We start from the raw sequence: 27,696 nt of genomic DNA, 5'->3' as shown, positions 1-27,696 counted from the left end.
AAATCCCTCTTCACGATGGGTGATGCATCTGGCACAGAAGGCAACTCGGCCAAACATGAAAACAATGTCATGCAAAAGTAAATTTGAAATATTTTATTTTATTTTTTTTTTAAACAGCTTTCAAGAAGTTACATAAAAACACAGTATGTGAAAGGAATGCACAAGCTTTCAACATTTTCTATAAACAGCAATGACAAATAGTCACACAGTTCAAGAAACAAAGGACCAAATAAACCTTGACAGATTTGTAATTGGAAACAACAATTACTGCTCAGTATCAATCCATGAAGCTGAATTCAGCCCAGGCTGCCTAAAGAACATCTAGGCAAGATGATCAAATTTTGCTTACGCAAAAGACAACAAAAATGTGCGCCTTTTACAGGCTGCTATGGGTATTACACAGCGCTTATACTAAGGACTACCCTCTCCCAATTGAGCTACATTAAAAAGGTGGGAAAGGAAAACACAGTTTGCGGCTACTCCTCCTCAGATAACGACTGATCAATGGAGTACACCATGAACAAGACACCAGGCCGAGCTGGAACTGACGGATGGCCTGGTTTCACAATCTCAAAGCCCATGAAGCTGAATGTCCTCAAAAGAAAGGCTGTTAAGGGAAAATGATCCAATATTAGTCAAATAATTCTTGAAATAGCTAACCAATGCAACAATGAATTAAATTATTCTAAACCAAGACTACATACATTTCAAAACATTGACAATGATCAGTCATTTACTGATTAAACTATCCAAAGCCCATTATTTTCCTTAACTATCACCTTCCATTCCTGGATAGAGTAGATGTGGAGAGGATGTGTCCACCAGTGGGAGAGTTTAGTACCAGAGGTCATAGCCTCAGAATAAAAGGATGTACCTTTAGAAAGATGAAGAGTTTTTTAGTCAGAGGGTGGTGAATCTGTGGAGTTCATTGCCACAGACGACAGTGGCCGAGCCAATGGATATTTTTAAGGCGGAGATTGACAAATTCTTGATTAGCAACGGTGTCAGGGATAGACAGAATGCTGGAGTAACTCAGTGGGACAGACAGCATCTCTGGAGAGAAGGATGGGTGACGATTCGGGTCAAGACCCTTCTTCAGACATTATGGAGAGAAGACAGGAGAATGGGATTGAGAGTGAAAGATAGAATGACAGAAGACTTGATGGTCCGAATGGCCTAATGTTTAATCATGACTGTCATGCATCAGACATTGTTACTTGCTAGTGTTTATGATTACAGAACAAATGTAGAAAGCCCTTACCTCGATCTTCTCTGTTTTTGGAGAAGTAGACAAATACATACTCCACCTTCAGCTTCTCTTCAGCAAATTCTAACAGCACCGTTAACCTGGGCAAAAGAAAACATGTCTAAAGGAACTGAACGTTTTTGACCTGTTCCATTAATAGTGATTTTGTATGTTAACAGAGTCCGCAACCAACCAATGCCCATTCGTAATCATCCTATCTCAATTCCATTTTTTGTTCTCACCACAGATTCGACCACTCATTGATGGACCAGCAACAATTTACAGTGGCCAGCTAACCTACAACCTGCAAATTTTGTGGATGTTGGATGGAACCAGTGCACATAGGGCACAGTCAAAGGGAGAACATACAAATTTCACACATTCGGTACTTGTGGTCAGGATTAAACCTGGCACAGATCTCTGGTACAATGAGGCGGCAGCAATTCTACTATCTGTAGAAGCTAGTGAGGTGACGGTGCCACCCTATATTTTTTACTTTCATTATATCCAAACTAAAATGATTAACCACAGGTTTACAGCATAAGTCAAAATGGTTCATAGCGCACAAGAGGATTTTGCAAATTCCATTTTAATTTTCTAAGAATTGATGCTTATATTTCATTAAGGCACTCTGCGCAAGTGAGCGAGAATAAGCGAGTTCGGTATTCCGTAAAACACAAGGAATCATGGGATTTGTAAAAGGTCATTTGCCATAAAGAAAAAGCGAACAAACCGCTGGCTGATGAAACTGTGTATAAATTCATATCTTTATTCATAATTTATGTGTAAAAATATTTAATCTGAGGAACAGGGGTGCCAGGTAGGGGGAGAGCGGGGTGTAACAGCGAGAGAGAGGGGGCAGATGAGAGTGGGAGACAGGGGAGAGCGTGCAGACCCGCGCCTTATCCGCAGCCAGGATGGAACCCGGGCCCTGCTGGACCACCTCTGAGACCCCTCCCCCCCCCCCCCCAGTGTCCCAGTCCCGCCCAGGGGGCGGCGGGAGAAGTTGGCCTGGGGCCAACCCTGGAGCAGAGGCGGCCCCAGGCCCACAGCCAGCGTGGACAAGAAGCGCCTACACCAGCCTAACCCCGCTCCTACTCCCGAGGAAACGGCTCCCCACCTAGATGGGGGCTGCCTATCCCCAGCTCTGACTAACTCACTGTTTGTAAAGACACATGCACTCCACCGAGGGGGCAAACCGACAGCCACTGGACAAGGAGAGAGTCGCAGCCTACGGCCCCCCGGAGCAGAGCTGGAGCCAACGCCTCCCCCCCCCCCCGCCCAACCTCGACCACGGACCCCGACCCCACGGAGCAGCATGAAGCATAAAGCACTCACCAAAGCAAAAAGCAATAAAAACAAAATAGCTTTATACAAAGGAACAATAAACACCACTAATTCATAGTTTGAACGCAGCATTTTCTTACCTAGAAGAAACAAAGCTGGAAAATACGGATGAAATGAAAGTTGATAACACACAGATCTGCTAACAACAATGTTTATGGCGAGTGACCTATGACCTGGGCATGCGCAATCGGAATACCGAACTCATTTATTGCAAAACATGTCAAAGAAAAGCCAAAGAATAAAGCAAACAAACCAAGCACATAATCAAAACTAGCTTAATTATAGTGTTCAAAAGGGAACTGCAGATGCTGGAATATCGAAGGTACACACAATTGCTGGGGAAACTCAGCGGGTGCAGCAGCATCTATGGAGCGAAGGAAATAGGCGACATTGAATTCTCCCAATTTAGTACTGTGTTTGAGCAAGGTCAAATGTTTTAATGGTGGATGGTTAATAGATACGTCATAGGAAAGCTTGTCCAATGCATTTAAATGGATAGTATCAATACCATTCTAATGGAGTAAAAAAAAGCACAAGACCAGTTTAAGATATTAATTTAGTCAGAAGGAGCCATTTGGAAGTACAAACATCCAGTATTATTTATTGACTAAATTCTCGTAATGAGACCAAATTCAATACACAATCACAATGCCTTAGGCATTCCACGTTATTCATTTTCCAAAGTCAAAGCAACAGAAGTGAATCAACATCCCACTCTATTTTGCTGCAAAGAGAAATCCTGCTTCTACCAGTTCCACTCTCAATGCTAAAACTGATTGCATCAGACAAGCTCCTCCTCCCAGGCAACACTTACGAAAGAGGGTGTTAAAAAGATGACTTTGAAAGTTATAACAGGAAAAATATTTTTGCACGCTTCAATGCAAAGGCAAGGACTTGGAGAGCATGACAGGTTTCACAGCACTCACCCTTCTTTGCTTCCTTCTGCCAAAATGCCATCAGGAATCTCCACAAAGAGATTATTATTGGAGAAAACTGCATTCCATTTGGAGACCTTGGAGTCTGTCAACTTGTACTGAAAGTGGATGATGTGTTGTTTTCCATTTGCTGGTAGATCTTGTGTTACGGTTAGCTTCTCATCCTGCAAATAGGGAAGGCACTAATTGGAAAAGGGTATTCCACTATCTTACAGTGTTAATCACTGGTCCCAATGTACAATGTTAGCTTTTCACCCCCCAAAATCACTGCTTTAGTTTATATTTGTTGTTGTTCAGGGTCAAAGCAGTGCATACCAAAGATCAAGTTCCAATTTCCCTTAATTTTAAGGGCTTGAAAATCCCATTCATAGTATGCAGCAATAGTCACAAATTTGGTACAGCTATTGAAACCATGGCAGACTACTTTATAGGGACTGGAGTCCAATTTGATTTAGTGCAGAAGTCAGTAATGAGGTATTATCAACTAGCAATGATAAATTAAAATCCAAAGTACATGTTATAACACCAGGATAAGCACGCAACCAAGAAAACCAAGGTCAAAGCCAAAGTAGTATCCAAACAGCCTACACACACCTATTCTATAGGACAATTACTAACTCCATATTCAATAATATCAATCCGGATGGGATATGATACAGCAACATTTTTAGAATACTAGTTCAACCTTGCTTAATAAAATAGTGCCTCATCTTATAATGAAACATTACAGCTTTAAAATTGAGAGAAAAAGGGATGAATGGTCAATATTCCAACAAGCTGAAGGTCTCAGCGAGCCACAGCCATAGAGCAGCAGGTCTGGTGCACCCGCTTGGGAACCGGGAGGTAAGGCAACATGCCCGGCCCCAGCTCACCCAAGTGACCAGGAACCAGAGAGGTTGGAGGGAGTCGGCGAAGATGGTCGTACTAGAGCCACTAAGAATAGGTGGTTTGGGAATTTAACATTCCCAATATTCATGTATTTTGCTTGGACGCTGGTCGTGAAAAGCACCAACCATTACAGTTTAGCACATCTATAAAATAGCACTGCAAGATTTCTAATTAGATCCTTTTAGTTCCAAGAATCTACAAGCAAAGACTATGGGTTGATATGATTTCAATATTTCACTATTGGCTGCTGTATTGTAGATCTCCATCTCATTGCAAACAATAGCAGTGGGCCCTTAGCCTTTGATATTTTTGTTCAAGATAACCTCTGCCACATGATCTCTTGTAAAATAACACGAGAACACAATTAAGGAAAAGTTTGACATCCTGTTGCAAGCACACCCATGTTATACAATGCACACTGCGTGATACAGGAACACCTTTGAAACTGCTTTAGCGCTGCAACTCATATTAATGTGTCTCAAATCTTTGGTGTATTTTTTTTTTTTTTTTTTAAATTGCTAACACAACCAATTTACATTCCTCACCGTAACTGCTTTCAACTACGTAGATCCACCCAACACTCCACATTTCTGGATTACACTTTCCTATACATCACCATTCCACAGATAATTTTATGTACAGAAAATATACTGACCGCATGCAAGAGAGCTGTAAGAGTGTGATCCCTTCCGTTTCCTCGCCCACCCGGGATCTTCAAAGATGGGTGAGGGGCATCAGGAGCACCACAGAGGCCCTGGACCGAGGTGCCTGCAGTATTGTTGCTGGGAGGTACTACACAAAGGAATATTACTGCAACAAAACAAACAAAAGTGTCAAGAACTTGCATTTCAAAACAACCACATATGCACTATTAGTAATAATGTTTGAGCAGAAACCCAGCCACCCACAAGCTTTCTCACCAACACATACTAATTTCAAGCAAATTCTACCTTTGCATTTAAGAACATACAGCCCATTGAGAATCATTTGCTTAAACGTGTGTGTACATATCCTTCATTTTACATACTCTGGCTAACTAAGGTTACAAAGAGTGAACAAACATCTTACACAAGGACAGTCCAAGCTTTAAGGACAAATGCCAATATGTTCTAATGTTTCATTTTAATTCAGTTGACATTAATTATGATAATAGAAAGGTCACAGCATTTAATTGCCAGGAAATAATGGACATTTGCTTCCTTAGCAAACATCGCAACATAGCAAGTACCCTCCGATGTCAACTGACAAGAGTACAAAATGGCTACCTACGAGGGTTATGATATGGATTCAAATGTTCTTCCATCACAAAATATTGTGATCACCTCAAATAATTAATTTCTTAAAAAAGTCAGCGCACAAGTACAATACGAGTAGATAAGTAATGTGACAAATTGAATTATTGCTCTGACAACAAGCAATTCTACTTATCCTGATCACCAACCTAGTAGGATATATAATGCTTTAAACTAGTCCTTTCAATTATGCTTTCAAGCTTTGTCAAAAATATAAATTAAAACAACAAAAGGTCCACATGCCATTAAATATATTAAAGAAAAATGTACCCTATAGCTAATGATCAAAACCATACCACCCAGAAACCGTTTGGGTAATCTAAAGGCCAGAGCACAGGGATTTTTTTTTAAACGGTCTATCATGGATGCTTTTGTAATACATTGTTTAGTAGGTAAATATAATAGCCAGTTTCCCCTTACATGCACATAAATGACCATGAGATTAATGACAGAGACAAAATTGAACCTTAAATTACTGGTTTGTCAAAAGATTGTTGAGACAAATGCCCTATGATAACTACTTATTGATTAAGAAGGAACTGCAGATGCTGGAAAATCGAAGGTAGACAAAAGTGCTGGAGAAACTTAGTAGGTGCAGCAGCATCTATGGAGCGAAGGAAAAAAAACATTGCCTATTTCCTTCGCTCCATAGATGCTGCTGCACCCACTGAGTTTCTCCAGCACTTTTGTCTCCCTATGATAACTACATTCACCCAAAGTTGAACTGCAGCAATGCAAGACGGCTCACCATATCAAGTTGAACAATAAATGAGATATGAAATAGGGATGAGCATAATTCAGTGCTGAAAATTAAAATTTAAAAATATTTAAAAATGTTGCAGAGCTGGGGAAACTGACAGCTCACATTTCTTATCCTGCACAACCTGATCTTTAAGAAAGCTTGCTAATGAGTTTTAGTCCAACTAGCAGTAATGAGTGAGATGCCCTGAGGGCATTCTGAATGCCTTTGCCAAGGCATACAGAGCCATGAGCCTAGCCTTAAATTTCAGGAAGACCCAGGTCCTACATCAACCTCCACCCAACCAGCCGTCTACCCAGCCCACTATAAAAGTGGACGACACCACTCTTGAAAACGTTGACCACTTCCCCAGACCTAGGCAGCATTCTTTCCTCAAAAGCTGACATCGACTCTGAGGCCAACAATCGCCTGAGTTGCGCCAGCGGACCCTACGCCAGACTCATGAAAAGAGTCTTTGAAGACCGAGACCTAAAAGCTCAAACAAAACTGCTGGTCTACAGAGCCGTTGTCCTCTCCACCCTGTTGTATGGAGCTGAGTCATGGACCACCTACAGCAGGCACCTGAGAGCACTGGAATAATACCATCAAAGATTCTTACAAAAGATTCTGATTGATAAAAACACTTCTCTTGATGCTCCTGAACACATCATCAGTGATGTAACCTGGGGTCATTGGGCGTTTCGGGTCTTTCAACATCCGACACCCTCACCCAGGCGACCCAGCCGTGGTTGATCAGACCACGACTTGTGTTCAGGTGGCATTCGCTCCTCCCCATGGACCTTCTCTCCTGATCCAGAGCCATCTCGAGGCCCTCTCCGCTGCCTCTGTGTTCTTGATGGCCTTTCTCCTCGCCACTTTGTTGATACCCAGTGCATTCAAGGCTTTGTAGAGCGATTGCCCTGCAAAACCTCTACAGTCAACCGCGATGGGCATACACCTTGCCTTCTTGCCCTGCTTACAGCAGTCTATGACCAGCCCTTCATACTTGGTCATCTTCCTCTTGTGGGCCTCATCCAGACGGTCCTCCCACGGCACTGTCAGGAGGATCAGCTGGGAGGACAAACGCACCAACAACAGCGTTTTGGAGGAAGCCAACATGACCAGCATCACCACAATAATGCAGCACCAACTTCGATGGACTGGCCATGTCATCCGCATGTCCAACACATGTCTCCATAAACACATCCTGCTCTCTAAAATTGAAGGAAGGTCAGTGAGCCCCTGGTGGGCCAAAGAAACGCTTCAAGGACAACATCAAGAACAGTCTGAAGAAATTCCACATCACATCAAGCAACTGGGAGCATATTGCACTGGACAGGCGCTCCTGGAGGAACTCCGTGCGGGAAGGAGCTGCACGTCACAAAATAGAACTACACCGGGTCGCAGAGACAAAGCAACAACACTGTAAGGAGAGAGAGAAGGGGGCTCGACGACTACCAACCACCACCAGTCACCACTGCCCACATTGCACCACGTCAGCCTCTACAGACATCTGCAGACCCACAAGTAGACGACCCTATGGAGAGGAGAGGACAGTCATACTCGTTTCGAGTGACCGCCGATGATGAATGAGTGAGAATACACTCATGAAACCCTTGATGAGTGATAAAATTAGACACACTGCAAATTTAAGCTATAAATATTTTTCATGCCAGACATCTAAAGACTGTCAGTGTAGCACCTCAACCACGTTGACTGACCACAGTACACAAAGTAATTCTCTGTTGAGATAGAGTGGAAAACAAAACACTTGACCACATTATTAACAACATTTCCAATGTATGTAAAGTAAAAATAAATCCTTCTGTAGAATGGTTTAAGATTCTGTAAAATTCAATGTGCATTTAAATCCTGCTTTATTCGTCAAACTGCTAGATGAAGGCAGCCGAGTTAGTTAAGGGGCTGAAATTAAAAACATTTTGATCAACAAGTGAGCAGGAATAAACTAGTCTCTTAATTTAGCTCAACTATTTATCAAGATCCCAGAAGCTTCAACCTCAACTTCTAACATTAGCCTCAATCTGAAGCACACACACAAGTGTCTGGACATATGATAAACAGCAGTAGGGAGATTGGGGATAGCATCAAGCAGGAAATTAGGGATGCATGTAGCAAAGGTACAACGGTTATTATTGGTGACTTTATCTACATATAGATTGGGATAACCAAATTCTTAACAATGCTGAGGAGGATTTCCTGGAATGTATACGGGATGGGTTTATAAACCAATATGTAGAGGTACCGACTAGAGTGCAGGTCATCCTAGACTAGGTACCGTGTAATGAGGTAGGATTAGTTAGCGATCTTGCTGTGCAAGGCCCCTTGGGCACCAGTGACCATAATATGGTGGAATTCTGCATTAGGATGGAGAGTGACACGGTTAATTCAGAAACTACGGTCCTGAACTTGAATAAAGGAGACCTAAGGTATGAGGCAGGAATTGGCTGGCAAATTATACTGAAAGGGTTGACAGTGGAGATGCAATGGCAAAGATTCAAAGACCGCATGGATGAACTCCAGAAATTGTTCATCACCGTCTGGCAAAAAAAATCTGGGAAAGCGGCTCAACCTCGTAGCTGACCAGGGAAGTCAAGGACAGTGTTAAAGCCAAGAAAGAGGCATATAAATTGGCCAGATGAAATACTAGGGGACCGAGGATCTAATGAGAGGGAAGAACTGAAGAGAATCTAACATTAGTCAGAAAATGTCAGTAACATCTCTAGGTTTGCGGATGACACAAAGCTGGGTGGTGGCAGTGTGAGCTGCGAGGAAGATGCTATGAGGCTGCAGGGTGACTTCTTCAAGCATTAGGGTCAGGCCATTTAGGACTGAGATGAGGAATAACATTTCACCCAGAGAGTTGTGAATCTGTGGAATTTTCTGCCACAGAAGGCAATGGAGGCCAATTCACTGGATGTGTTCAAGTGGGAGTTTGATTTAGCTCTTAGGGCTAAAGGGATCAAGGGATATGGAGAGAAAACAGGAACAGGATGATCAGCCATGATCACCTACACATGCACCTATTTTCTCTGAGAATCTGGAGTATTTTGGGGGCAGATTTCCCAAGGTTACAATAGTGAAGAAATTTGTTTATCCATGCCGAATTCATTGTTTTAAGATGTCAACATACATGATAGTTTCTAACCACAATAAGAATCTCTGCAGCATTTGTGCCGTCAAGGCCCTTTAAAGTGTTATAAGTAGTATTGTCACATCTAAAATCTACTAGAACTTGAGATTTTATAAATCAAATAAGGAATAAAGTACTGCAACAATGTAACACAAGTTCTCAGCAATTTTAAATCCACACTCATTGCCCATAGCAAGCTGGAAAAAAAAGCTCACAGCTGCTTCCTGAATTTAAGGATCGAATATATTATCCTTCAGCAGTACTTGGAATTTTGAATTATATTATTAATAAAGAAAAACTATCAGTCTGGCTTTTAAACATGTAGTCTGACAGTGCCCTCCATAATGTTTCGGACAGACCCATCATTTATTTATTTGCCTCTGTACTCCACAATTTGAAATTTGTAATAGGAAAGGAAAAAAAAAGAAAAAAAAGTTGTTAAAGTGCACATTGTCATATTTTAATATAGGCCATTGTTATACATTTTGGTTTCATCATGTAGAAATTACAGTTGTGTTTATACATAGACCCCCATCTCAGGGCACCATAATGTTTGGGACACATGGTTTCACAAGTGTTTGTAATTGCTCAGGTGTGTTTAATTGCCTCCTTAATGAAGGTATAAGAGATCTCTCAGCACCTAGTCTTTCCATCACCTTTGGAAACTTTTATTGCTGTTTATCAACACGAGGAATGAAAGTCAAAAAAGCCATTATGTAACTGAGAAACAAAAATAAAACTATTAGAGACATCAGCCAAACCTTAGGCTTACCAAAATCAACTGTTTGGAACATCATTGAGAAGAAAGAGCACTGATGAGTTTGCCAATCGCAAAGGGACTGGCAGGCCAAAGAAGACCTCCACAGCTGATAACAGAAGAATTCTTTCTATAATGAAGAAAAATCCCAAACACCTGTCCGATCGATCAGAAATTCTTTAGGAGTAAGGTGTGGATTTGTCAATGACCACTGTCCGCAGAAGACTTCATGAACAGAAATACAGAGGCTACACTGCAAGATGCAAACCACTGGTTAGCTGCAAAAATAGGATGGCCAGGTTACAGTTTGCCAAGAAGTACTTAAAAGAGCAACCAATGCTCTGGAAAAAGGTCTAATGGGCAGGTGAGACGAAGATTAACTTATATTAGAGTGATGGCAAGAGCAACGTATGGAGGAGAGGAGGAATTGCCCAAGATCCAAAGCAAACCACCTCATCTGTGAAACACGGTGGTGGGGTGTTATGGCCTGGGCATGTATTACTGCTGAAGGTACCAGCTCACTTATCTTCATTGATGATACAACTGCTGATGGTAGTAGCATAATTAATTCTGAAGTGCATAGACACATCCTATCTGCTCAAGATCAAACAAATGCCTCAAAACTCATTGTCCAGCGGTTCATTCCACAGCAAGACAATGATCCCAAACATACTGCTAAAGCAACAAAGAAGCTTTTCAAAGCCAAAAATAGGTCAGTTCTTGAGTGGCCAAGTCAATCACCCGATCTGAACCCAATTGAGCATGCCTTTTATATGCTGAAGAGAATATAAAATATAGTCACTGAAGGTGACTAGCCCCCAAAACAAGCATAAACTAAAGATGGCTGCAATACAGAACATCACCAGAGAATACACCCAGCAGCTGGTGATGTCCATGAATCACATACTTCAAGCAGTCCTTGCATGCAAAGGATATGCAATAAAATACTAAACATGACTTCCATTTACATGACATTGCTGTGTCCCAAACATTATGGTGCCCTGATATGGGGGGGGGGGGGGGGACTATGGATAAACACTGCTGTGATTTCTACATGGTGAAACCAAAATGTCAAAAATGGCCTTTATTAAAATCTGACAATGTGCACTATAACCACGTGTGATTTTTTTTCTAAGGCAAATAATTTTAGAGGCAAATAAATAATTGATGGATCTTTGTCCCAAACATTATGGAGGGTACTGTGAAACTTTTCCTGCCCAGTATGGCAACTGTATGCTGCTGTAGTATTAATCAGTCAAAAATTTGAATAATTGGCAAACAATAAACACATACTGCTCAAAACTCCTATCCAACTTTGCTGCTCTCTCTTAATGTCTTTAAGCACAAGCTCTTTGCAAACAGGGCAGATATTGCTGGCAAGTGCAGGACATCATCTTTTAATGGATGATTTGTTAACTATAACAAATGCTCATTTGTATACAAATAATCTTGTAGCCCATTGAGCAACATTAACTCAAAATCAATTGAAAGGAGAACATATAACAGCACACTCAAAACAGAGCAATAGACATTATCTGCAAAAAAAACGCGCATCAATGAATCTCCTATCAGCAAGGTAGAGGTACAACTATAATGTTGAGGATTACAACAAAAAAATGTACTGCTTTATTTGTTCATAACTATGAAGCTAATCAATTTAACTCAGAATCTGCACAGGTTATCACAGCATAAATATGATCACAGTATTGGAAGAACCATTTGACACACCAGTTTTGCCTAAATAGAAAGGCATCGAAGAGAACAAGCTTCAGAATTTGTGCTGAATGATTTCATAAAGCTGTACATTTAAATAAATATTTGCAACAGCTGAACAAATGCATTATTTATCAAAATGAGTTTGTTCTTCTTATTTCATGCAAATTTGCATGGTTTGGCTGTGACCAAATGATAGTCCTTGATCCTCATGCAAATGAGAAATGCATTTTACTGCAACCCTACGTGAATAAAGTGCTCACAGTATATAATTAGATAGATATTGATTGGCTCATGAATAAATACACATTCGCCACAATTTAGACCAGTTTACAAATACAAGTTAAAATAGTTTCTAACCAGTAATAATGAAACCATCATCAAGGTGCAGGTTTATTTCATAGAAGGAAGTCTGCCATCTATACCCCAGCTGTTCTGCATGACTCAGCAATGCAGTTGATCCGAGTACCCAACCTCAGACCCCACAACAAATTGCAGTAACGCAGTTTGCTACCGTAACATTTTTTTTAAATAAGCATAGCATTGCTAGTATCAGTGAAACAGAAACTAGATCCTACTGTAGCTATTTGTAATAATACTGGAGGTTTTTAAATTGCCAAATCAGGGCAATCTTTGATCGCAAGATGAAGGAAAACCTTCACCTTTTCGAACTGTATCATGTCATGAGGACTATTAACTTCATACTCATTCGAGGCTCTTTAATCCTGTCACACACCTTCTGATTTTATCTCTTGCCGTTGTTCCAGTATCTTTGGCTCCAACCATCTATAACCCCCCCCCCCCCACTCGTTTGTGTGCACCTATTACCAAGCTTTGTCCTGCCGCTCCCATCTTCCTTCTCCCCCCACCACCACACACACACACAATCAGTCTGAAGACTCAACCCGAAACATCACCAATCCATGTTCTCCAGAGTTCACCCATTACTGTAGAATGTTTAATAGGTGTGCAAGATTTGGCAACTATAAAATATTCCAACTCAGCCACCATAACATTCATTACACCAATTTCTACTCTAATCATTCGCTATTCGATCAATCGCAATATAACATAAATCAACTTATTCACTACGTTAAATACTCTTGGATACATTCCACAGAAAACTTTTCTTTAAATGTAGCAAACTACCCCTACTGACAAATGTATAGAACAAAACATCATCCAAGATCAAACACTAATCTATTTTTTTTTTTTTTTAATCTCTCATTACTAGTACTATGCCAAGACAATACACTAAAAAGTGTACTGTATACAAGCACTATTGTAATAATTATGTAACACAAAACATCAAATATTTAGAACCAAAAAGGAAAAAACAAAATACGAGTACTGCTTAAGAGTTCAACTCTGGAAGCATCCATAATGCCTGAATATTTGACATACAATATTACAGCAAGCAAAGGTATATCACAATACGAGTCCATTCTAAGTTACGACAGGATTCTGTTGCTGTGAACTGTTTGAACAGACAATTCGCAGGTTGGGAATGCAGCCTTGAACCGAGTTCCCACATACTAGAAAATGCCTGCAGCATCTGGCAAATCCATCCCATGTGTATTCTCTGGTGATGTTCTGAACACTTGTATGTATGTAGGGACTACACACACACACAGGTCTGATGAAGAAACTCAACCCTAAACGTCACCTGGTACACAAAAATGCTGGAGAAACTCAGCGGGTGCAGCAGCATCTATGGAGCGAAGTAAATAGGCAACGTTTCGTGCCGAAACCCTTCTTCAGACGCTGCTCCATAGATGCTGCTGCACCCGCTGAGTTTCTCCAGCATTTTTGTGTACCTACGATTTTCCAACATCTGCAGTTCCTTCTTGAACACCTAAACGTCACCTATTCCTTTTCTGCAGCGATGCTGTCTGACCTGTTGAGTTACTCCAGCTTTGTGTCTATCTTTGGTTATTTGTAATGTGGGCAGGACCTGTGTACAAGTTAGGATTACAGATATTGCAACAAGTAATTATAAAGAACAGGGTGCTATCCATCTCATGTACACGGCATTTCAATTGCCTCTTCCAATAAAATTTTCCTCTTTAAATTATTTATCACCTCATTAAAAGCCATTATACTCTCCTCTTGGCTCAGGCACAATAATCTTTCCATGGCGGCTGCCTAACCTCCCGAGTGCTTCCAACATTTTTGTTTCTATTTCAAAATTTCAGCCTCTACATTGTTAATGTATGTGTTGGGTGAAAACTTTAGATTAAAAACTGCAGCTAGGTGCATAAAATATGTCACATAACAAATTCAAATTTATTAAGAGTAACTTTTTCAAAGCTCAATCCTCATTCAAACAAACACAACTCCCCAGCCTCCACAATCTTCAACATACAACTTTTATGTTGCCCACTGGAGTAAAGTAAGAGAAATTAACAATACAGGTTACACGCTACAATTGAGTTCTGATAAATTTTTCCATTATGCGTGAAATATTCTTTGCACAGAATATTTCATGTTTTTCTTTGCCCTTTGCACCCCAGAAGCCCGCTTCATAGCCAAACCACGTTGTTAGAGATGACTAATGTAAAGTCCATATACACTTCCCATTACCAAGTACATCCCAAAGGAGACCATCATCATGCCCAGAGTACAGAAGACAACACCTCAGACAGCAACCCCTCCTACCTACTCCTCACTATCAAATAACCCTATCCTCACATCTCTCTCAACCTCACCCCTAATCCCCCCCCAAGCCCATCACCACTCCGGGGCCCATTCCATCCCTTTCCCCCCAACATTCTCTCCCACCCGAGCCCCCATACCCCCCATCGAGAACCTTTCCTTCACCCCTATAAGAACCCCCCCCCCTTTCTTCCTGAGAACCCCCATCTCCTCCAGAGGGCCCCTCTCTCCCCCAGGGGCCATCTACCTCCACGACACCTCCCTACCCAAACTCCCCACCCCCTTCCAAGACCCTCTCACCCACCCACCCTCCCATTTCTACTTCACCCTACCCCAGGGCGCCCTGTTCTCCCAACCCTCCAGTCCCCCAAGTGACCCTCCCCTCCCCCCACGACAGTAACCACACCCTCAACCTACCACTCCTCCCTTCCACCCAGCAAACCCCTCATTCCGTTGCTCCCCTCCCCATGCGATTATCCACACTCCAGTCTCATCCCGCTGCCCCCCTCCCGTCCCGTCAACCAGCAAGCCCACCCTCCCTCCGATTCACCCCTCCACCCACCACTCATCCCACAACCCCCTTCCCCATGGTCAACTCCTCTACCCTATTCCCATTGAATCCACTCCCACCCCCCTACCCACTCATAGACCGGACCACCCCACAAACCACCGACCTCCTACCCTTGTGAGGCCCCCACCCCACCTTAATCCAACTCTCCTCCAACTCCCCCTCGCAAAACACCTCTCCTCCACCCCCTCCCCGGTGACCTTTCACCCCCTCAGTGAGACGACTCCGCCCCCAAAGACGGACCTTTCCCTCCCCCTCACCCGCCTTTTACTCCGACCCCCCCCCCCATCGCCCCTCACTCCCCTTCCCCCCGACCGCTCCCCACCCCCTCCACTCTCCCCTTGTGACCTCTTTCATCCACATGGCCAGACGCCACCTCCACCCTGCGGACAATCCCCTACACCCCCCCCCCCCTTACCTCACCGAATTAATTTCCCTCCCTCTTCCTTTCCCTGCCACCCTCACCCCCGGTCAGACCCTCGCCTAAACAGGCGAACCCCCTCCCCCCCCCCCCCGCTAATCACCTCTCTCCTCAGTGAATTACCCTCCCCCTAAAACGACGACCCCCTCTCCCCCCCCCCCCCCCCCCCCCCCGGGCGAACAACACCCGGACGCCCCTCCCCCCTAAATCGGTCGGATCCTCCCCCCATCCCCCTCCTCAACCTTCGACCACTTCTACCCCCCCCCCCCCCTCAGATAAGTCCCTTCCGCCCTCCTCCTGGCCCCATAAACCCCCCCCCTCCCCCCCCCAGGTCGGTCGGACAACCCCCCCCCCATCTAAAACCGACAACCCCCCCCCCCGGACAACATCCCTCCCTCCCAGATCGGTCGGACAACACCCCCCCCCCCCCCGCCACACACACACTCGGTCGGACAACCCCCTCCCCTCCCCTCCCCCCACAGTTGGACAACCCCCCCCCCCTCTAAACCGCCGACCCCCCCTAAACCGCCGACTATCTCTCGACCCTCCCCCCCACGGTCGGACAACCCCCTCCACCCCCCCCCCCCCAAACCGCCGACTCTCTCTCGCCCCCCCCCCCCCCCCATCTTTAACCCCCTCACCTCTCCTGGCCGTCCCTCATGCCGCCGCCGGGCGCCGCTGGGCTCTGCTCTCTATCTTTACCGAAGTAGTGGCTGTTTAGTATCCGCTCGACGGAGCTCCTCACCATCCGGCCGCAGACGGAGGCCGCGTCCTGGGTAATGTCGCCGCCCTCACTCACCCCACACTCACCCCCACACACACACACACACACTCTCTACTCTCCCCGCCTCCCTCCCTCCCTCCTCCCGCCGCCGCTTCCAGAACCTTCAGCACCGCCGCGCCCGCTCGCCGCCGCCTATATACCCGCGCGGGGCATCACGGCCACGGCCGCCCCCCCACGCAAAAAACAAAAACACAACCGCACCATTATTCCACCCAACGCCCAGCCCAACACATCACTGGCCCCCGCAGGGTAATTTTGTACACATTTTAATCGCGGAATTCGCGCCGTGTTTGTTTTGTTTTGGCCGGTGACGTCAGCGCCTCGCTGTTGGGGGAGGGGTGGGGATCAGAGAGCATTTTGTGTCGTTTCCCTGGTATTGCTCTAACATGCACTATGCACACATTTAACATTTAACATGTATGTATATATATATATATATATATATATATATATATATATAATATGTGTGTATAAATTTAACATGTGTGTGTATATATATATATATATATATATATATATATATGTTTAACATGTGTGTATATATATATATATATATGTTTAACATGTATATATATATAACGTGTGTATAAATTTAACATGTGTGTATATATATATTTAACGTATATATATTTAACATGTGTGTATATTTATGTATAAATTATGTATAAACATGTGTGTACATATATTTAACATGTGTATGTGTGTGTATATATATATTTAACATGTGTGTATATCTATATGTAAATTTAACATGTGTACATATATATATATTTAACGTGTGTATATATTTATATATATATATATTTAACATGTGTATGCTTGTGTGTATATATATTTTTAATGTGTGTGTGTGTGTGTATATATATATTTAACATGTGTGCATATATATATAAATGTGTGTTTCGGTGTGTTTGTGTGCGAGAGGCAAGATAAAGATAAATAGATCTCAAAGTTCCTTCTCATGGATCAGAAGCAATTTTGATGTAAAGCAACGCTCTATTTCTGTTTTTATCTTATTTCTCACATGATGTACATAAACCATAAAGGTGATTTTATATATATATATATATATATATATATATATATATATATATATATATATACAAACACACACACATATATTCCATCGCAGGTGATAGACTACTGACCAACTTCCACTATAAACCCACTGACTCCCATGGCTATCTAGACTACACTTCTTCCCACCCTGCTTCCTGTAAGGACTCCATCCCCTACTCCCTATTCCTCCGTCTACGCCGCATCTGCACCCAGGATGAGGTGTTCCACACCAGGGCATCGGAGATGTCCTCATTCTCCAGGGAACGGGGTTCCCCTCTACTACCGTAGATGAGGCTCTCACCCGGGTCTCTTCTATACCCCGTAACTCTGCTCTCACTCCCCATCCCCCCCACTCGTAACAAGGGCAGAGTTCCCCTTGTCTCCTTGGGGGGGGGGCGGAAGGATACGCATGAGGGGAGGGGCATCTGTGCAGCTTAAAGATAAACTGGGCAATGTTAACCCAACCCAACCTCTTATGATCAGTCTGAAGAAGGGTCTCGACCCGTATCATCACCCATTCCTTCTCTCCAGAGATGCTGCCATGAGTTACTCCAGCATTTTGTGTCCAACCTCTTTTGTACATTTCCTTGCAAATTAAGACTTGCAGAAGGAATTTGGGTCTCAGAATAGCAGCTCAAAGGATGCTCAGTTGTAGATGTATCCTGAAATGACGTCCCCCCCCCCCCCCCCCCCCCCCCCCCCCACTCCCTCCGAACTAGTCCAGGATTGCCTTAAGAACAGCTTGCAAGAACAAATTACTGACATGCACCTCAGGTAAGAGTCAAGAGTGTTTTATTGTCATATGTCCCAGGTAGAACAATGGAATTCTTACTTGCAGCAGCACAACAGAATATGTAAACATGGTTACACTGTAAACAATTAAATAATCGAGAGAAAAAAAGTTCAGTGTGTGTATAGACACATACTCACATGTACACACATATATATGTGTATATATAAACACACATACATGTAGATAGACAGACACATAAAAGACAAACAGGCAATAATAACAATCAAAGTCTATGTTTAGGGCTTATTTGAGGTTGTAGTGTTTAATAGCCTGATGGCTGTAGGGAGGAAGCTGTTCCTGAACCTGGACATTACAGTTTTCAGGCTCCTGTACCTTCTTCCCAATAACAGGAGTGAAATGAGTGTGTGGCCAGTGCAGTTTGGGGCTCTGATGATGTTTGACAAGGCATTCAACTAAGACTTGCAGAATGAATTTGGGCCTTAGAATAGCACCTCAAATGATTCTCAGTTCCTGAAGGATCCTGAAATGACTCTCAACTAATCAAGCATAGCCTTAAGGGCAATCTTGCAAGATCAAAATGCTGACTTGCATCACAGGTAACAATATTCCACTTGGAATTAAGACTGAAATGACGTCTATTTGTCTGTAATGTGTTATTTTCACAAGAGGGAGGGTGTACCGGATACTAGTCTGAAGAATAGTCACAACCCGAACCGTCACCTATCCGTTTTGTTCAGAGATGGTGTCTGATCTGCTGATTTGTGCCTATCTTTGGAATACACCAGTGTCTGGAGTTCTTTGTTGCTACCATTTCTCTGAACATTTAGTTCTATCTTTTGCTCCTTTGCATTCACTAGCATGGTTGGATCAGGCAAATATTGCACTAAATGTTCATATTCATAAGTTATAGGAGCAAAATTAGACCATTCAGCCAATCAAATCTGCTCTGCCATTCAGTCATGACTGATCTATCCTTCCAAGAATGTGTCAAAGTTCCGGGACCGCTGGGCTCCGCAGGGTGTTGAATGTATCCTCAATAAGGATTGTAACATAGTTGTATAGTAGTTTATTGTGGATACATGTTTGTATTGTATTATGGTGGTGGGTTCTGGCTTGTTTTATTGTAGTGTAAATATTATTTTTAATAATTGAATACATTTTTTGATTAAAAGAAAAAAAAAAGAATGTCAATCTACACTTTTAAAATATCCATTGACTTGGCCTCCACAGTCTTCTGTGGCAATGAATTCCACTGATTCGCCACCCTCTGGTTAAGAAATTCCCAAGTATTTGAGAATAGAAACAAGTAAGTTGATGATCATACCATACCCATTGCTGTGGAAGAATTGGGATTGTGCAGGTTGCAAGATAGAGAGGCATAGACTTATTTATTAAATGGTGCGAGGATTCAGAATTTGGAGGCACAAAGGGACGCAGGGGAGTGCTTGTGCAGAGTTTGGAAATATAGCACGGAAACAGGCCCTTCGGCCCACCGGGTCCGCGCCAACCAGCGATCCCCGTACATTAAAGCTATCCCACACACACTAGGGACAATTTGTACATTTACCAGGCCAATTAACCGACATACCTGTACGTCTTTGGAGTGTGGGAGGAAACCGAAGATCTCGGAGAAAACCCATGCAGGTCACGGAGAGAATGAACAAACTCCGTACAGACAGCACCCGTAGTTGGGATCGAACCTGGGTCACCGGTGCTGCATTCGCTGTAAGGCAGCGACTCTACCGCTGCGCCACCGTGCTCTCAGGGGGAATGATAGTTCCTGATACTGAGCAATAGTCATAGTCATAGAGTGATACAGTGTGGAAACAGGCCCTTCGGCCTGGCCAACATGTCCCAGCCATACTAGCCTCACCTGCCTGCGTTTGGTCCATATCCCTCCAAAACCTGTCCTATCCAACTACCTGTCCAACTGCTTCTTAAACGTTGGGATAGTCCCAGCCTCAACTACGTCCTCTGGCAGCGTTCCATACACCCACCACCCTTTGTGTAAAAGGTCACCCCTCAGATTCCTATTAAATCTTTTAGGCGAAAGGCAATCTCTTAAAATGAAGATGTTTGAATTTTGCCATTTGGCATTGGGGCTAAAATGTTTCCATTTAGGGCACAAGTATAAAGGCAATATGCAATTACTAGGCCCTTGTGCCTTAATTCGTTACTAACCAAAAGACATGTTATTGGAAATGATAGCAGATAAGATGAAGGATGGGATGTGAAGGTTAGTGGCGCAGTTGGTAGATCTCCTGCCTCAGAACTCCAGAAATCTGGTTCGATCCTGACCTCAGGTGCTGTCTGTGTGGAGTTTGCACGTTCTCTCTGTGACCACGTGGGTGTCCTCCAGTTTCCTCTCACATCCCAACGGCATGCAGGCTTGTAGGTTAAGTGGCCTCTATTAATTGCCCCACGTGTGTAGAGAGTGGACAGGAAAGTGTGATAATATAGAACTAGTGTGAACGGGTGATCGATGGTCGGTGTGGGCTCAAGGGCCTGTATCCATGCTGTATCTCTAAACTAAACTTACATCCTCCTGGTTGCTCTGGTTTCCTCCCATATCCCAAAGATGTGCAAGTTTGCTCTGGTTCTGGTTGATTACTCCACAAACACCTCCTCAGTGGTTATCGGAGTGAGTAGCGTAGCGATTACATTTTGAAGTGGGCCCTTTGTAGGTTAATTGGTCTCTGTAAATTACCCCTAGGGTGCAGAGAGTGTATGGGAAAGTGGGACGACATAGAAACATATAAGATTATTAAGGGTTTGGACACGCTAGAGGCAGGAAACTTGTTCCTGATGTTGGGGGAGTCCAGAACCAGGGGCCACAGTTTAAGAATAAGGAGTAAGCCATTTAGAACGGAGATGAGGACACACTTTTTCTCACAGAGAGTGGTGAGTGTGGAATTCTCTGCCTCTGTGGAGGCCGGTTCTCTGGATACTTTCAAGAGAGAGCTAGATAGGGCTCTTAAAGATAGCGGAGTCAGGGGATATGGGTATAAGGGTGGAACGGGGTACTAATTGGGGATGATCAGCCATGATCACCTTTAATGGCGGTGCTGACTCAAAGGGCTGAATTGCCTACTCCAGCACCTATTGTCTATTGTCTATTGTCTGTTGAGTATCAACAGATAATCGATGGTTGGCATGTACTCGACGGGCCTGTTTCCATGCATCTGGCAGAGCAGCTTCAAATTCCAGTCGTTTAGCAGTGCGAATGTTTCTCATTTGGTTGGCACTTGATGTTTTCTGCGCTGTGTTTATATCATGCTGACTTGTGAAAGTAAGACTGTCCTCTTCTCAATGGCAGAAAATGAGAGGGTCTGGCTAATTCCTTCCATTTTTATTTCAGTATCAGAGAGAGAGCCAATCGACCGGTCAGCAGATTAGTTTAATTCAGTTTAGTTTAGAGATGAACGTGGAAACAGACCCTTCGGCCCACCGAGTCCACCCCAACCAGCAATCCCCGTACACTAACACTATCCTACATACTAGGGCCAATTTATAATTTTTACCAAAACCTACAAACCTGCACGTCTTTGGAGTGTGGGAGGGAAATGGAAACACCCAGAGCAAATCCACACGGTCACAGGGAGAACGTACAAACTCCGTAGAGACAGCACCCATAGTCAGGATCGAACCCGGGTCTCTGGTGCTGTGAGGTGGCAACTCTACCTCTGCGCCACTATGAAGTACAGACAACTCTTGTTTGTATTCTTGACATGGCTGCCAGGAGGTTGGGATGCCTATTTTCTCCTGGAATTGTGACAGACCTGTTCAGAGAAAATATACAGGGCAGCTAATCCTCACCCACATGCCCAGTATTGTGGAAGGTTGGACACTCTTTGGAATGAAAACTGCATCAGGCACGTTTCCAGAGATACTTGAGCTGTGCCTTAATGGGACGTTGGGATTACGAGTTGCGTGCCTGCAGATTCAATTCCTATTTCCACTCAGTAATGAGGATAGACTTACTCGATTGCATAACCCAAGGATGAACAGTCAAAGGCAAAAGCAGACACCATTAAAACGGATTGATTTTTGGTTAGCACATATGGGGCTTGTTGTACTGCGTGTAAAAGTGACGTAGCAATCAAGAGTCGCAGTGCATAATCAGGATGAGAGGCATAGATAGGGCAGACAGTCAGAACCTTTAACCCAGAATGGAAAAAATCAAATACAAGAGGGCCCAGCTTTGAGGTGAGAGGGACAATGTGTAAAGGAGATGTGTGTGCCTGGTACTCACAGCCAGGGTTGGTGATTGTTTCCAGGCTATATTAATAAACTAAACTAAACTAGACTAAACTAAACTGGACTAAACTAAAGTAGACCAGACTAGACTAAACTAAGGAGTGCTTTCCAGCTAGGAGTGACCTCTACAACGAAAAAAGACGCAATGTGCTGGAGTAACTCAGTGGATCAGGCAGTGTCTCTGGATAACATGGATAGGTGACGTTTCAGGTCGAGACCCTCTTTGTCACCTCGGGCATAGAACAGCACAGGATATCAGTACAGCACTCCAAAGACGTACAGGTTTGTAGGTTAATTGACTAGGTGGAGATGTAAAATTGTCCCTAGTGCGTGCAGGATAGTGTTAGAGTGCGGGGATCGCTGGTCGGCGCAGACTCGGTGGGCCGAAGGGCTTGTTTCCACGCTGTATCTCTAAATTCAACTAAACTAAAAGTACAGCCCTTTGGCCCACAATGTTCGTGCTAGGCTGACCTCATCTATTTAGACACTCCCGGTACAATTGAATTCCCCGACCAAAAGTTCCAAACAAACTTTCAACACACAAAACAAAAATTAAAATACATTGGTTGCATGTCGTGTGACATTGGCCACATGGCCATGAGGGTGGTGCAGCGGTAGAGTTGCTGCCTTGCATCGAATGCAGCACCGGAAATCCGGGTTCGATCCCGACTGCGGGTGCTGTCTGTACGGAGTTTGTACGTTCTCCCCGTGACCTGCGTGGGTTTTCTCCGAGATCTTCAACTTCCTCTCACACTCTGAAGACGTACAGGTTTGTAGGTTAATTGGCTTGGTAAACGTTAAAAAATAGTCCCTAGTGGGTGTAGGATAGTGTTAATGTGCGGGGATCACTGGTCGGCGCGGACCCGGTGGGCCGAAGGGCTTGTTTCCGCGCTGTATCTCTAAATTAAAAAACTAAACATAGATGCATTGGGATGGAACACTAGCTTCAAATATTCAGGTTGCATTTCCAGTACAACCTGAATGTAACAAAACAAGTTGTATGAGGGGAGGGGAGGGGAGATTCAAAGTTATTTGGATGTCAGCCAGGAATCATCCCTCAAGGACCTGTTTGTTTTTAACTGAAGTCGGTTCCCCGCTGAGTTACACCAGCATTTTATGTCTATCTTTGGTGTAAACCAGCATCTGCAGTTCCTCTCAATTTTACCTTCTCTCAACCATGGCACAACTCACCGCATTGCTAGTTTTCCCTTAAAAAAACAACTAAATTGGTAGCAGAAAATGATTTAACCTTGCAGCAAAATCACAGAGGATAGCTGGATAGCTTCCAATTGTTCAAACACAGGGTAACTGAGACCTCGCAAGGATTAACATTGGATACTCGAGAACTCCCTCAGGTAAAACATAGAACATAGAAACATAGAAACATAGAAAATAGGTGCAGGAGGAAAATAGGTGCGTCACCGTGACATTAGAAACATAGAAAATAGTTGCAGGAGGAGGCCATTCGGCCCTTCGAGCCAGCACCGCCGTTCATTGTGATCATGGCTGATCTTCCCCAATCAATAACCCGTGCCTGCCTTCTCCCCATATCCCTTGACTCCACTAGCCCCTAGAGCTCTATCTGACTCTCTCTTAAATCCATCCATTGATTTGGCCTCCACTGCCCTCTGCGGCAGGGAATTCCACAAATTCACAACTCTCTTGGTGAAAACGTTTTTTTTCACCTCAGTCTTAAATGGCCCCCCCTTTATTCTAAGACTGTGTGGCCCCTGGTTCTGGACTCGCCCAACATTGGGAACATTTTTCCTTAGTAATGTCGTGCCAGATAAAGAGCGTGAGAACGCAGACCATTAGTGAGAAACATCGGCCACCTCTTCACCCTGTGATTCCTGTTTGCCTGGGCTTAACATCAACAGCTGAGCATTTGCTCTTGGTAGCCGTTCACCAGACTGATTCCTGGGATGTCAGGACTTTCATATGAAGAAAGACTGGATAGACTCGGCTTATACTCGCTAGAATTTAGAAGATTGAGGGGGGATCTTATAGAAACTTACAAAATTCTTAAGGGGTTGGACAGGCTAGATGCGGGACGATTGTTCCCGATGTTGGGGAAGTCCAGAACAAGGGGTCACAGTTTAAGGATAAGGGGGAAGTCTTTTAGGACTGAGATGAGAAAAACATTTTTCACACAGAGAGTGGTGAATCTGTGGAATTCTCTGCCACAGAAGGTAGTTGAGGCCAGTTCATTGGCTATATTTAAGAGGGAGTGGTCCTTGTGGCTAAAGGGATCAGGGGGTATGGAGAGAAGGCAGGTAGGGGATACTGAGTTGGATGATCAGCCATGATCATATTGAATGGCGGTGCAGGCTCGAAGGGCCGAATGGCCTACTCCACCTATTTTCTATGTTTCTAATGTCACGGTAGCGCAGGGTAGAGTTGCTGCCTTACGGCGCCAGAGACCCGGGTTCGATCCCGACAACGGGTGCTGTCTGAACGGAGTCTGCACGTTCTCCCCGTGACCCCATGACAATAAACTGTCTTGACTTGACTTGACCCGTGTGGGTTTTCTCCGGGATCTCCCGGTTCCCTCCCACACGCCAAAGACGTACACGTTTGCAGGCTAATTAATAGGAAATAATAATAATAATAATGATAATAATATACTTTATTAGACTCGAGGTCCAGACAAGGGGCAACATTACATATTAAAAAATATCATGAAGTACATATAAAATCTTAGTATATCACTTATAAAAGCATCATTAATTATATATTAAAAAAAACACAATACATGAATTAAAAATCCAGATTAAAAGAATGAAATTCTTTAATTAAAATTCTTTGATTAAAAGAATGAAATAATTGGCTTGCTATTATTGTAAGTTGTCCCCAGTGCATGTAGGATAGTGGCAGGTGGACACAAAACGCTGGAGCAACTCAGCGGGTGGGGCAGCATCTCCGGAGAGAAGGAATGGGCGACGTTTAGGGTCGAGACCCTTCTTCAGACTGAAGATAGTGTCAGTGTGCGGGGATCGTGGTTGTCACAGACTTGATGGGCCGAAGGGCCTGTTTCCGCGCTGTATTGGGACGACAGATGGCGCAATGGGCTAAGTGTTCGGCTGGCAACCGGAAGGTAGCCGGTTCGAATCCCGCTTGGAGTGCATACTGTCGTTGTGTCCTTGGGCAAGACACATCACCCACCTTTGCCTGTGTGTGAATGTGTGTGAGTGATTGGTGGTGGTCGGAGGGGCCGTAGGCGCAGATTGGCAGCCATGCTTCCGTCAGTCTGCCCCAGGGCAGCTGTGGCTACAGAAGTAGCTTACCACCACCGAGTGTGACTGAGGAGTGAATGAATAATGCGATGTAAAGCGCCTTGAGTATTAGAACGGCGCTATATAAATCCCATCCATTATTATTATTATTATCTCCAAAAATGAACTAAGCTGATTCCTACCAGTCAGGGTGAAGGTGACATTTTTCACGCAGACATTGAAAAATCCCTTAGCTCCATGCCCTGTTGTAAAACCTCTCAACGTTGCAGAATGTGGAAGAGGTTTCTTTGGGAGTTTGGTGCCATCAGGATCTTAATGCAATAACAGTTTTATAAACAAAGCCATGTGCGCCCTCGTAAGAAAACATTAGCTGTGACTGTACTGTATTCCTGTACTTGCTGCAGGCCAAACAAAACGGTTGTAGCCAACCTCAACTGTGTTTGCTCAGCTGTCAAGATCTAAACTGGAGGTCAGTGGAGAGGAAATTCTGAAAGGAGGGCTGCACATTAGGCCAAAGCTAGCTGAACAAACAGAGCGAGTACTTAGCAAGGGGGGCAAGAAGGGTGCGGGGATAAGGTGTGCAGAAGGTCAACGTTCTACGAGGAGGCTCAGTGGTGCAGCTGGTAGTGCTGCTTTAAACAGGTCTTTCTATTCAGACATTATCTTCAGCATCTCATATTTCGCCTGGGAAGCTTACAGCCCAGTGGTATGAATATTTAGAAGGATGAGAGGATATCTTATTGAAACGTATAAGATTATTGAGTGTTTCAATCGCTAGAGGCAGGAAATATGTTCCCGATGTTGGGGGAGTCCAGAACCAGGGGCCACAGTTTAAGAATAAGGGATAAGCCATTTAGAACGGTGATGAGGAAACACTTTTTCACACAGTGAGTTCCCTTCTTCTTCTTGCGTATGGCGTGCACAGTCTAAAGTTGTAGGACAACTTGTTCTATTTGATCTTATTTGAATGTGCACGCCGGGTTGATTGCATTAGTCAAAACAGGGCAGACCACGTGAAGGTTGCAATCTTCCACCCCACAGAGAGTGGTGAGTCTGTGGAATTCTCTCCCTCAGAGGGCGATGGAGGTCGGTTCTCTGGATACTTTCAAGAGAGAGCTAGATAGGGCTCTTGAAGATAGCGGAACCAGGGGATATGGGGAGAAGGCAGGAACGGGGTACTTATTGTGGATGACCAGCATTGAATGGTGGTACTGGCTTGAAGGGCCGAATGGCCTACTCCTGCACCTATTGTCTAATATTGATTTCTCTAACTTCAAGTAGCCACGGCATTCCCTCTCTCTCTATCCCTCTCCCACCCAAGTCACACTAGCTTCTCGTTTTCACCCAACAAAGAGCTTAACAATGGCCTGTTTCCTTTATCAGCATTACTTTTTTGCATATCTTTCATTCATTGTTCTTCATCTCTCCACATCAACGTCTATCTCTCGTTTCCCTTATCCCTAACCAGTCTGAAGAAGTCTCGACCCGAAACATCACCCATTCCTTCTCTCCAGAGATGCTGCCTGTCCCGCTGAGTTACTCCAGCTTTTTGTGTCGATCTTCTTGTCAAGGTGTGCAGGTAGGAGCATGTCTTGTTAATCACTAAGGTACACAAAATTGCTGGGGAAACTCAGCGGGTGCAGCAGCATCTATGGAGCGAAGGAAATAGGCGACGTTTCGGGCCGAAACCCTTCTTCAGACTCTGGTTTATGACTCACGGCAATCACTGGCTGCTCCTGCTGCTGTCCTTCAAAAGCTGGAAGACTAAACATGGATCTTGTTTATGGCAGGTACACAAAAATGCTGCAGAAACTTAGCGGGTGCAGCAGCATCTATGGAGCGAAGGAAATAGGCAACGTTTCGGGCCGAAACCCTTCTTCAGACTGATGGGGGGGGG

At 44.0% G+C, this 27,696-nt stretch overlaps 1 protein-coding gene across 1 annotated transcript; it reads right to left on the bottom strand.

The window, feature by feature from the left end:
• Positions 1–78: 78 nt before the first annotated feature.
• On the bottom strand, positions 79–16,556 carry LOC116968363 (ornithine decarboxylase antizyme 2-like). The gene is given in 6 exon segments (XM_033015154.1): positions 79–607; positions 1,262–1,347; positions 3,520–3,692; positions 5,072–5,152; positions 5,154–5,226; positions 16,354–16,556. Coding segments are annotated over 6 exon segments (651 nt in total). The 5' UTR covers positions 16,461–16,556; the 3' UTR covers positions 79–476.
• Positions 16,557–27,696: the final 11,140 nt, after the last annotated feature.

The sequence above is a fragment of the Amblyraja radiata genome, chromosome X, assembly GCF_010909765.2.
Source record: "Amblyraja radiata isolate CabotCenter1 chromosome X, sAmbRad1.1.pri, whole genome shotgun sequence".
In the NCBI taxonomy this organism is placed as follows: Eukaryota; Metazoa; Chordata; class Chondrichthyes; order Rajiformes; family Rajidae; genus Amblyraja; species Amblyraja radiata.
Note: the sequence above shows the minus strand (reverse complement) of the source record. Positions and strands in the feature narration are given on the sequence as shown.